Raw genomic sequence first — 12,457 nt, forward strand, 5'->3', positions numbered from 1 at the left:
TACCTGACAAGGAGCCCCCTTTGAGAAGCCATCCTGCTAAAGCATTTCCCCCTGCTCAGAGCCTGATGCTCCTCTCCTTCCCTCCCCAGGAGTGCCTGGAGCCATCCCCACAGCAGCATGACCCTCGATCTGTTGCTGCAGGTGTCTGGGCCTTTGCTGCCTTAAGCCCGTCCTGAACCTTCAATTTAGCCACTGATTTATGTGCAGCCACTCTCCTTGCTAATGTCTACATGCARAGTGGGAAGCACATCCCTGTGCTCCTGGGCAGCCACAGCTCGTACTGCCTACCAAAACCTCTGATGCCTTCCAGCAGGAAAAGAAAAAAAGATCCCAGGAAAACAGCAAGGCTTTTGTGGCCTCTCTGACTGCATAAAGAAACTGTGCACTTTTCAAATCAAATGCTTCCAAGCAATATAAAGAAGTGTTTCTGTAAGTGGCATACAAGTTCAAGAAATCAAAATTCAGAATTGCAGCCTTATTTGCCTGACTCCAGAAGCACCTGGAACACAGTAACTGCTGAATCACTGTCTGAAGGAACAGGATTCCACGACTCGATGTTTTCCTTTTGCACTCAGTAAGGACTGCTAACATCAAGSCACCAGCAATGTGGTGGCTCATAAGAACAACTGGATGCTCATAAGAAAATGCACTGATTTCCACACCATTTTCTGTCCTCCACCAGGTACTGATGGCATCTCCACCTTAACTGCATGGGACAAGAGCATCCAACTGACAAAGRTGTACTTACAGGGTAAAAGTGTAATGTAACTATTTCATCACATTCCAGTTAAGTTTATTCATAGGCTTCTGTACAAAAAACCCTGGAGTTTTAACTACTGTACCAAAGTCCTAGTCATTTAAGGTACTGGATCACTAAAGCAAAATGATGGCAGAAATGGTGTGATAGAAACAGAAATTGGGAGTAGACACTTAAAACTAACACGAAAGAGAGAATCAGTGTTTTGCCTCAAGTATTGTGAAACTTTATGCCAAAATCCCATCTATCATCTGTTAAAATTCCTCAGATTTGGTGTGCAAAATATTAGAAATGTTACTGCAAGGAGGAAAAAAAGGGGCTGCTGCACAAATTAYATTTTCTAGCATAGATTTGCTGCGTGTGTTTATTCCTTGAAATAGCTTATCAAGTATCACATGGCAGAATCTGACTGGAGTTTCAAGAACAAAGAGCTCACTTCATGGGACACTCCTCCTGGTCCAYGGTCTGAAAGGCAGCAGGAAATGCCACCCTTCAAAGCCCTGCTGTAAACGCTGCTCTTATTTTCTTCTGGGGTATATACTAATTGATTGGACACACCAAACAAACCTATTCATCATACCCACCACCAGAAAGCTGTAATGAGGGGATAAACCCTAATCACAAACCCAGTCTATATTTAATAAGGGGAAGAGATCCAAGAAGACGACCAACAAAGCAAGAAGTCTGACCTACAGAATGAGCATCTGCTCCTTGTCCTGACATGAACTCCAATGTGACTCTTGACGTGACTCGTGTCCCGCCAACTTGGCTCCTTCTGAAGCAARTAAAAATATAACCTAACCAAGACACATAGCTGGGTTTTGATCCACTGAAATGGTCAAACAGAAATGATGTCCACTAGCTCCGTAATCAGACATTAAACAAAAGGATTTGACTTTTCCTCAGCATAAACAACTTTGTAAGAAAAACAATCCCATTCTCTTAACAAATATATTTAACTTAATCAGAGAAAACWTTTTAATGTCACTCTAAACAAGAGCAACTAAAATAGTAACAAATAATGCATTTCCGATAATGCTATAAACATCAACTTTTTCAAAACAAGGAATAAACTTCTCTTATCTCCAAAACCAAAACCAGGTTGGGTGAATGCAAAAGAGAAGGCGTGAGAACCTTTCAGAGAAATCCTGCATTTCTCTCAGCAAGATCAACAGACACATGCAGCATGCAACACCAAAACCACACAAGGCTTTGCACCACATTTCATAAACTACAGAAATGTTTTCTCCAGATGCTGGAAAGTTCATCAAAATCAGTTTTCTAAAGCCTTCTAAAAGTCTATAAGATAAAGAGGGCCAAGGGATTTGGTGCGTTAACTTTGATGACAACTTCTAGAAATACCCTGCTTTGTAATTCCAGCTGACAGCTGGTACTCAGCAAACATTGATCCTCASGTCTCTACCTGAGGTTATGCTACAGGCACCTCAATCAATCCTGACTTTGAGACCATGATAGCAGGCTTGGGCAGCAGGGTGCCACTCTGCCAGCATTACCATGCCAAGGAGTTAAGAACAGAGAACACAACCCAGAAGACTCTCAATACTTTTAATGACACCCTCAGTATAGCAGATGTGCCATGATAAAATGCCCTTGGGTAAACCTGCTCAGAGTGGGAATATAGTTCTGCCCCACWGGGCAAAAAGCAACAACCAAACCTTTTCCTCTGCTAAAGTGTCCTTAGAGCAGATCCCTTAAGGGCATCCTCCAAAACAAAACAGACTTGTATTAACACACTCTTGTATCGCTGTCCTATAATAAAGGATTATGAATAGTTTCCCAAGCATATATAGGAAAAGGYAACACTAACACATCAAAGGGCAGTTAGTCTTTTATTTCCTGAGTCRGCCAACACAGTCCTTCACCCTGTGCATACCATTGGCCAGGATCCCATGTGAAGGCACATCTTGGTCCCTGAAATCTGATGCTGAGCTACCCTCTCTTTCTTCTTCCTTCCCTCATTTGGAACAAACCAGAACGAAAACTCCAAAATTGCCATAGAAACATTTAATTCATCTAAGAGACGGATTAAAMCAAAATACTGATTTCTTGAATATTCACCTTAGCTTAATAAAAAGTCAGAAGTCTAAAGGCTTCTTGCAAGATGTAGACAACATACTTGCAAAGGAAGTCTGATACCATAAACCAGGCAAAATTCCCCACTGACACAATGTAYGTACGAATTTGCTATAATGTATTAACATACAAATGCAGGAGCCCTATTCGGTTCTGAAGTCTGGCAGGACACTGGATTGTACAGGAGTTTAACGTCTATCCTCTAGAAAGATTTCCTTCAGCATCCCAGTAATCCTAGAAGGAGTAGAAGATATTCAATATGACTCCCATATGTAGGCTCTGTTCTAGCATGCTTACATTTACCCACTGGGGATAGTTCATGGASACATGTAAGAAAGCCAGCTTAAGGTGTATCGCATCTGAATTTTCASTGCAAGGTTAGCAAACCATAAAAGTGACCAGTAACTTTCACTTTTGAAGGTTTTCTTCCACAAACCAGAGAAAATTGCAAAGTTTTCCTCAAAGCCTTTAAAGGGCTGAAGTGTGCCTTTGTTTTTTTCATGTCACTGATTGTGGCTACCCCTTGGTGAAAATTACCTAAGCACAACTGCACAYCAGGAAAAACTGCCAAGATGTCATATAGAAGTTGTATGTTAAACCCCTCCACAGAAGAGTCTACGGAAAATGGAAATGTTAACTTTGGCCAGTAAAACCAAACACACCCCAATTTCTACCATCGTTCCAATGTGAACCAAAATCATGTCTGTTCCTGGTAAGCTATTCAATAAAAAAAAACAAAAAAACATATATTATTAAGTTATTCCAACATCACTCATGTTTGCAATTTCAATGGAAAAAAAAAAAAACCAACATCCTAAACTTTCTACCAAATAAGAAGGCTTTCACAGGCTAGACCAAAAAAAAGTCACTTGGCCCAAAGGAAAACAGCCGCTAAACAGAGAGCAAGTATTTACCTTTATRAGTAAAACAAGCACAGGGATGACGTGTTTACAGCTGAATCAACTCAGCAGCCTTCCCCAGTCAGTCACTGGTCTGCAGAGGGAAAGTGTCCATTCAGCCACAAAACCAATGGAAAAACACCTTGCAGAAAAGCTCACAGACATCCTGGCTGAGGACATCAGGAACAAGTATAAATGATATCTGGAGCTACCTGAGATGGCAGTATTAATCACTGACTTTGCAGAAAAGAGTCTAGGAGTGGACAGTATATTCTCCCTGAACATCCCCTTCTTCTTACAGGAACTGTTAGAAATAAAAGCAATCCTTACTCATTCCTTCTCTCCTAATGAACCTTTCCCAATACAATGTTCATATTTTCCACATAGCAAAGCCATAGTTTTTTTTCAGCATGGATAGAGTTTATTTCACAAGGCAAATCTGGAGCATAGTCAGTATCAGTTCCCATTCTGATTCCAAACTTTGAAAAGTTCTTTCTTTACAAGAATTGAGTATTTTAACAGACTTCTTATGAAAAAGATAATCCATTTAGCCTTTYTTAAGCAAGAGGCTGTCCAGAACAAAGCTGCATTACAGTAAATATGGCGAATTGATAATTCTCATATTTCAGACATCTTAGGACACAGGACATCCTAGAAAATCCGACATAATTAGGGAAAAAAGAAAAAAAAAAAGGGCCACCATGCAAAATCTGAACCAATAACACCTAAAAMCCAGCAATTTGCCATTCGTTGTGGTCCCAACACCAAACCATTCTCCATTATGTCTCACTAATGGTTTAAAATGTCATATAATGATAAATATCAGGAAAAAACAAGAGAAAYGAGAACGCCTAAGCCACGACCCTCTGATACAAGCCTGAAGTCATAATCAATCTAGCAGGTTTTGAGGTCACATCCCAAAACTTGTAAAGTTGTCACAATTAGTGACTTAATGCTGATAAATCTTCYTTTTTTGCCCCTTCAGCAAAAGTCTTAATTCAGAGTGACTTTTTACCTCCTGCCCTTCAACTGGTACTCCACCCAAAACTATGTTCCTGGCTCTGACCACATCTGGATATGGTGATTCACTARGGAAAAATACTGCCCCTGCAGCCAAAAAGGTTGGTGAGATCAAACTACCCGGAGGACACGCTTCCCTTCAGAACTGCAAAAGCACCACAGTCAAGACGCCAGATACTGAAAGGGCGGAGCTGCTGCCCCTGCTCTTAGCTGGAGGCTGCTGCACCTTCCATCGGGTCTGCATCCATCCAAGAGACACAAAAAGGCATTTGCCTTGCTAGAATTTTTTTTTTTTAAAGCAACATCAGTATTCACAATCCATATTTAAAAAAAAAAAAAACAAACAAAAGAAGAGGCACAGCATTCCCTTGCTAGAGGTTGATTAACATAGTTCCACTACATGTTGATATTCACACCTATGCACCAGCACAAAGAGCCAGGGACCTACTAGTTCTCCTTCAGCTGTTCTCTAAAGTAAAAAAAAACATATTTGCTCGACAAACTGAAATCCACAGTGAAACCCAAGATTCAGCTGAAATCACTACAGCAGAAGCCCAATGTGGTACAACCATGCATAATTATTCATAAGGGGCCTCWAACTTTTCCTTCTATCTTTTGAGGCACATGGGGCAACAAGACCACTGAACAACTGCAGGGTTTCCCAGGTTACTCAGTGCACTGAACTCCCAACTTGACACCGAAAGCTCCAGCTACCCTTCCTTTTTACTTCCCTCTCTCCCACTATGTGGTCCTCTCCTGCTACAGCAGAGTCATGYGGAAATTTCCAAAAAAATGAGGAATGGTTCTGATAAAAGCCCGTACCACATGGCCTCAAAAATAAGTTGGGACTGGTCATGCTTTCAAAAACAATTCCCTTTTACCAGCCAGCAGGCTCTGCAACAGCTCTGAAAAAAAAAAAAAAAAAAAAGGTTCACAACCATCAGTATCACCCATACACACATACACAGTGCTCACCAAATGAAAACACACATAAAGAAGAGCATCTTGTTAGAGCAAAATAGCTTACACACAAAGTGCTAACACAAACATACAATTACGGAACAGACCAAAAAAGAAAAAGTAACATTTCAGTGAGGTGTCACCAGAAGGTAAAAATACTCCCRGACTCAGAAGCAGCCAAGTCTTCTGTAATAGTGGGTTTCACAGCTTTTCTTTGGTTGGAGTCTGACTGAACATACCAAAAAAACCACAGGCAGACCCTGCAGAATGTAAAGCTTCTATTGCCAACTTCAAAACTTAYGTATTTTGCAGCTTTAAGAGAATTCTTGTGTCGTTTTACAACATGAGCAGTGCCAGCAGGGTTGCTAGGCTCCAGTCCAGCGACGACAATGCTTCAGTTGCACAAATTTGTCTTATGAAAGGCACATGTTAGTATCTGTRGTGGGCAGTAACCATTACTTGATACTGATGAGCTGAATGTGATTTCCAACTTGTAGAAATAAACATGAAAAAACCCCTTTTCTTTCTGACTCCATAAGGTTGTCCCAAGCCCCCTTGAATCATCTATTCAAAACACAGTGCTTTCTAATTAACCTAAAACTTAACTGTAGACAAAATAACCACCAGCGTTCAAAAACCCTAAATGTGAGAAGTCACAGCTCAGAAACTTCAGAGAACACAGCCAATGTTAACAGCCAAAAGAGGCACTGTTTCTGCTTGGCACATCTTTGGAGCTCAAAAGGTCTCCAGAAACACCTTTATGCCATCACTCACGGGTAACCTCACCAGATTAAAAGACAACTTTGCTGGTGTAAGCTACACAGCATACATTAAAAGCTGGAACATCAGACATGTGCTTGTGTTATCATCAAAACACTTGTAAACAAAAATTGGGGAGACTTCTAAGGTTGTCCCAAATGCACACAGCGCATCCAGAACCCATGTATATTGAGGGACTTGTTTGCATCACCAGGTTTCCTCTTTAGGTGGATAAAGAATTTATCCTCCTGTTTGCAGGAGATGATGACCCCCTCAAAGGACTCAGTGAGGCTGCGATCTGCCAAATATTGCAACAAGGGAGCAAGGAAAAGTTCGCTGCAAGCTGCATAAGGGAATTAAAAGCTTCCAGGTTCAAGCAGATACCTTCTCTAACAGATTCCTAAAGCTAAATTTCTGTCCCATATTCTTTCCAAAGAGGGAGGTTCAATACTTGCTCCCTCAGAATACATGCTGGGAGCCCTCCCCTTAAAACAGGGTACACAGGKAAGGATGTGCAACTGTGGTGAGCAAAAATGAAGGAAAACATTCTGAACTAGAAGCACCAGTGGTACAGCTAAAAATAAAGGCATGGTAGACACAGAGTATCTGCTGTACCCTACAGCTCCAAATACTGTGCAGTGCTGGAGAAACATTCGCAGAACACAGTTGTTCTCCTCCTTTCCCCTCAATTTCCAGAATTGCAGGGGTAGGGGGAATCCTTARAGGCTGGCAACAGCTAAATCCCAACAATGCCCACAGCCCCGCTGTGCTGCAAGTTCCCCAGGAGCTGAGCAGCAGCTCRGAGGGCAGGTTTGAACAAGATGACCTACAGAAGTTCCTCCCAACCTCAAGCCCTTTCTGACCTCCACTGGGTCAGCAAATGCCACACTTCTTCTGTGCAAGGACAGCAACCATAGTTCAGTGCAACACTCAGTATGTATTGGYCTAAGTGACTACCGCTAAGAGGAAGAAGATAAACCTGACTTCCACATCCTCTTCCCCTGCTGATAAGCACTGCTTGGGAACTTTAGATGCTGAAGGGGCAGTTTGAGCTCCCCTCTCCTGCRTTTTTTCTGTTAAATTTCCTTGTCTTCCACCTCATCTGGAAATTACTTTYCTGCTTCCCTTATGGCATACATCCCCTTTTAGCAGGGATGCATTCTCACTGGAAAACAGTCTGACCTCAGCTACCACAGGAGCCTGCTCCCTTGAGAGCACGCTGGCTGTTGGTAAAACATATGGGAACAATTTTTTTTCAGGCTGCTTTAAGCAACACAGTTAAATGGCTCTATTGCACATATCCATACAAGATTTCTACAGGTTTTAATATTTTAGATAAACAAAAATAACTACATAAATATACAAAAAAATTTTAATTCTACCTCCAACCTTCCTTCAAAGACTGTAAGGTAGTACAGACTAATTTAACAGCCTTTTAAAAAGCCTCAGAAAACTGAGTACTCTCCCCTGTATTTAGAATGCCACTGTTACTATGTTAGTATCTTGTAGCTACTGAAGCATGTTGGGGAGTTAGTTACAAGGCAAACTCTTCTAGCCTAATTCTTAGAGTTATGTTTTTTTTAAAATTGATTGAGCTAAAAAATTGGGACAGGGATGGAAATCAAGGCTTCCCTGCAGACAAGCACAACCACTTGTTGTCCTTTAAGAATAAAAGCTAATAATACTAAGAAATAGTAAAGAAAAGAAACTGGGCAGCAAGATGGAGAAGTYAAAGAGCKGCTAAGTCACAGATGATGGCAGCRTCATGTGATTGGCAGGAGCCTGGCRTTATCCCACACCTCACTCAAGGTGGCAAGTCCCAACAGGAGAACCTCCTGTGCCACACACACCTTCCTGCTCTCCGGAACTGCCTCACTCAATTGCCTCATTCCCTTCCAGTAAGCATCACCCTACACTGAGAGCATGTTATATTTAGCATCTGGCTATGGAAAAATATGGGAGAAATAGTAATGCAGGGTTGCTTTTTTTTTCCTATGAACACCTTTAAGTTGTACAATATTTCCTGCCAACAGCCAGACTGAAGACACTCCAGTGCAGCGAACAGGACCTTCCTGGTAACACCTGAGGAACACCCCCTGTGAAGTGTATACCCTTTCCACTATCAGCTTTTTTCCCAAATACCCTTTCCACTATCAGCYTTTTTCCCAAAATATAATCATATCAGCAGGTGACCAATTGCAGCCAAAGAAGAGCAGAGCAGATTGGGCTTTTCACCTGTGTCTTCCATCCAGCTTCCTTTCTCTTCCACACACTATAACTTATTTTAATGAGAACAGTAATTCCCTCTGATAAGTCAGCAAATATTTTTGTAAAGAGCAGCTGCAGGATGTCTGCCTCGCACAAATTAAATTACCTAGTGGCTCAATCCAGTGCCTTCAACAGACATTCTTCTGTGGTAGCTGGGTCAGACTTGGTGCATTTCTGCTATTGTGCCTCATGCTCCCTATTTTCCATTTACATATGAWCCGCTCCAGAGTGAGGGAAGGAAAATGTTTATACTTATGGGTGGGACTTTGGATGCAGATTAAAGTCAAGGTGCTATATTTACTGATCTTTTAAAGTAATATCAACATGTTGAAAGGGAGTCAAAGTTCTTAAGAAAGATCAAAGTCCACATGCAGYAACCGCAGATTAACATAAATACATGCTGAAATGCTAACACAGACTGGCAAAATTTACTTGTGTTTTCCCTGGAGCAAGTAATTTTGCCTAATAGGGGAGTCACAACCATGAAAACTCTTCTTCACCTTTATGTAGGGCACACTGCAGTGCTTTGTGTTGGGGCGAAAGACTCTTCAGACTAATTTTGCAAGGCTAGGTTAATACTGCCATATTGCTCATGGCTTACAAGCTTTTGAAAGGTGAGTGCTACATCCTCTAAAGGAAGAAGAAAAAAACCCCAACAGCATTACTACTTAACTCAGACTTCATCAAAGCTAATCCTGCATTTCTTCCTTCTTATTGCACTTGACAGAACTTTTGTTGCCTGACAAATGAAAAGCCAACAAGCAATAAAGTGTATGACCTTCTTTTATTTGRCTAATTACTATTTCGGTAAACAGATCACCTGTTTTTCTTGCGGAAGCATCAACAGCAGCACCAAGACCACGAGGGACGTTGTTTCATGAGGGCAAAGGACAGTTTTGCGGCTTAATCACAGCTGTGTAAAACAGATGCTTGGCCTGTATTTACAACCCTGAAAGTGCAACTGCTTCGGCAAGAGGTGCAATTAAAGTAAGTTKTGTGCAGGCAATCACCAGGAGTCACAACCCAGTCACGGGCTACAGGCACAACACACACACACAGAAGCCATTGATCCCGCACACTTATGTTCATAAGGCTGTGTCGACACCAGGCGGGCTGAACAGATCCAATAAAATATTGTTGTACAAAATTCATCTGGCTTGGACCAGAAGAGGACCCAACTTCTTGATTTTATCAAGTACCCTGAATCAGTAGCAAAGCACCTTTGATTTGGTTTCCTCACCCGACATACTGAAGTTATCAAGATCCACAAGACCACGGTAAAGCTCAAACAACTTCCAAGACTTCAGCCTCCCTCCTTTGCACTTTGTATAAAAGATTTCGTCTGTACTTAATAACGCACACTTAAGAAACAAACTTTTAAAAACGAGAACCCAGCGGCAGCCCTGCCCCTTAAACCTCCATCGTTCGCAGCTCTCATGCGGAGCAAGGCGGACAAAGGGCGCTCCCCGGCTTTCAGGCAGAGAACCCCCGGGGAGGGACCCCCACTCGCACCTAGGCACGCTTTCAGAGGCTGCTCCGCCGCCGGCTGCAGGAAACGGGGCAGGGGCCGCGCCGGCGCCCAGGGCTGTCCGCATCCCGCGGGATCCCCGCCGCCGGTCGAGCCGGGGGACAGAGCCGCGGCACCGGAGCCTCCATGCCCCGCCGCTCTAATGAGCCCCAATTCGCGCCGAGCGCCCGCCGGCTGCGGACAGCCCGCGGCAGCACCGCTCCACTCGGCGGCCCCGAGTTCCRCCCCGGTCACAGCCACAGAGGCCGAGAATTTGGGGGATGCAGTTTCTCCCTCCCTTCCTCCCTCCCTCCCTATCCTCCTGCCTCCCGTTCCGCCGGGCGCTGCTCCTGCGAACGCCCTGCAAACCATTCGCGGGAACGAATACTTTCCGTGAGCCTCCCGCCGCTCTGCTGCCGGTATCCTGCCCCACAAAAGCGGCCCCACGTTGGAGCAGGAGGAGGAGGAGGAGGAGGAACCCACCGGCCCGCGCTCACCTCCGCCAAGAAGGTGTCCATGGTGGCCCCTCGGCCCGCCCGCGGGTGCGCAGCGCCGGGCACCAGCCGCGCACCATGTGCCGCTCTCGTCCGGCCCGGCTCGGCTCGGCTCGGCTCGTCCCACCGAGCCGCCTCAGCCGCCGCGCCGCTCCATCGCGTCCCAGCCCGCAGCCTTTGTCCGCCCGCCCCCTCAGCGCCGCTCGGCCGGGCGGTCCCGGCAGCGCATAGCCGCCGCGGGGAGCCGGCAGCGCGGGTGACGCGGAGGAGGAGGACAAGGAAGGCTCCCGCCGCCGCACGCTCCTGCCCGGGGCCGCCCCGTCCCGTCCAGGCGGGGCAGGAGCAGAGGCGGAGCCGGGGCCGCGCCGCTCCGTGCGCCGAGCTCAGCCGCGCCCCCGCCCCGCCCCGCCCTGCCCGGAGTGCGGGCAGCGCCCCCCGGCTCCCCKCCTGTCCCGTCCCGTCCCGCTGCTGTCCCCGGTGTGTCGTCCACGGGGCCCTGGGGACGTGCGTCCGGCCGCTCGGGGCGCGGAAAGCCGCGTTGGAATGCGGCGTGAAAGGAGCGCGGGCGCTGGAAGGGGAGCGGAGGCTCGCCCCGGTGTGGAGGCGGCTCCGCTCCCGTGCTCGGCAACACACGGCAGTGCAAAGCTCCGCCATCCGGCGAGAGGTGCTGCCTGAGGTGGTTAAAGAGTACGTACCTGCAGGGTTCCGCTGCGGATAGGCAGCCTTTAGGTTAAAGTGTAGCAAACTTGTGTGCGAGTTCTCCTCAGCCGTATCCGTGATACTTCGCTAAACACATCCTGCAGCAGCCACTCACTGAGACATCACTGCAAATGAAAATAGCCCTCTTGTACATCGTTTCCCAGTCCTTTACATTTCTGCAAAGCAGCTCTAAAGTGTTCAGGGTTTGGAGATATATTTTGCTCATAATTTTGCATTGACCCTGTAGTAACTAACAGCACGAGAAACGCAGCAAARGAGAATCAAATCTTGCAGACAGTGGCCTATGTCTTTCACATTACAGGAAGAAATGTACCAAATGTACAGCCATAAAGAAGGTGAAAAATTCTGCCTTTTGGTTGCAGGCAGAACCCTAATATTGCTTTGGGAGCTTSAGCACGTGAGCAGAGATACAGGAGACCAGCCCTCGACAGCAGAAATAATCATGAGTGTGTGTGCAACTCTCATTTTTTTAAGGTGTCACAGCCAACACATAGAGCACAAGCACCACACAAAAAAAAAAAAAAAAAAAAAAAAAAAAAAAAAAAAAAAAAAAAAAAAAAAAAAAAAAAAAAAAAAAAAAAGAAAAAAGAGTAAGTTTAAGAATACATAGACTGCAAAGGAAAACTTTCTAGTTTCACCTTTGTGTAAAAAAATATAATTATCTGAATAAGGAGACCAGGTAAAAGCTAGTTGACTTCGAGATCAGTCATGTCCATAATGGGATTGTGCTACTCTTGGAGACTCACACAGTGACATCCATGCAAATTGATGTGCTATCAGGGTTAGCGCTGGGACAAACCAGCACAAGAGGAGCTTTCTGCCAAACAGATACTTCTTAAAGCCTACGTGGGAGTTGTAGCTGCCTGTCCCATCACACAGAAAAAAGGTGGGGGGAAGTTTTCCGGCAGCTGCCTTGGACATGGCCAGCTGCTGGACACCAGCAGCTCTCCCCAGCTCACCTTCCCATGGCCAGCCACAG

At 45.0% G+C, this 12,457-nt stretch overlaps 1 protein-coding gene across 1 annotated transcript in view; it reads right to left on the reverse strand.

Moving 5' to 3' along the window:
* Positions 1 to 11,043, reverse strand: part of MYO10 (myosin X) — a 158,146-nt gene extending 147,103 nt beyond the window's left edge. The window contains exon 1 of the mRNA XM_057390387.1: positions 10,762 to 11,043. Within this exon, the coding sequence (XP_057246370.1) occupies positions 10,762 to 10,782 (21 nt within the window). The 5' untranslated portion in view covers positions 10,783 to 11,043. The remainder of the gene's footprint in view (positions 1 to 10,761) is intronic.
* Between the last annotated feature and the right edge of the window lie 1,414 nt (positions 11,044 to 12,457).

This window comes from Malurus melanocephalus, unplaced genomic scaffold, assembly GCF_030028575.1.
Source record: "Malurus melanocephalus ecotype Western Australia unplaced genomic scaffold, MMel_1.1 scaffold_25, whole genome shotgun sequence".
Lineage (NCBI taxonomy): Eukaryota > Metazoa > Chordata > Aves > Passeriformes > Maluridae > Malurus > Malurus melanocephalus.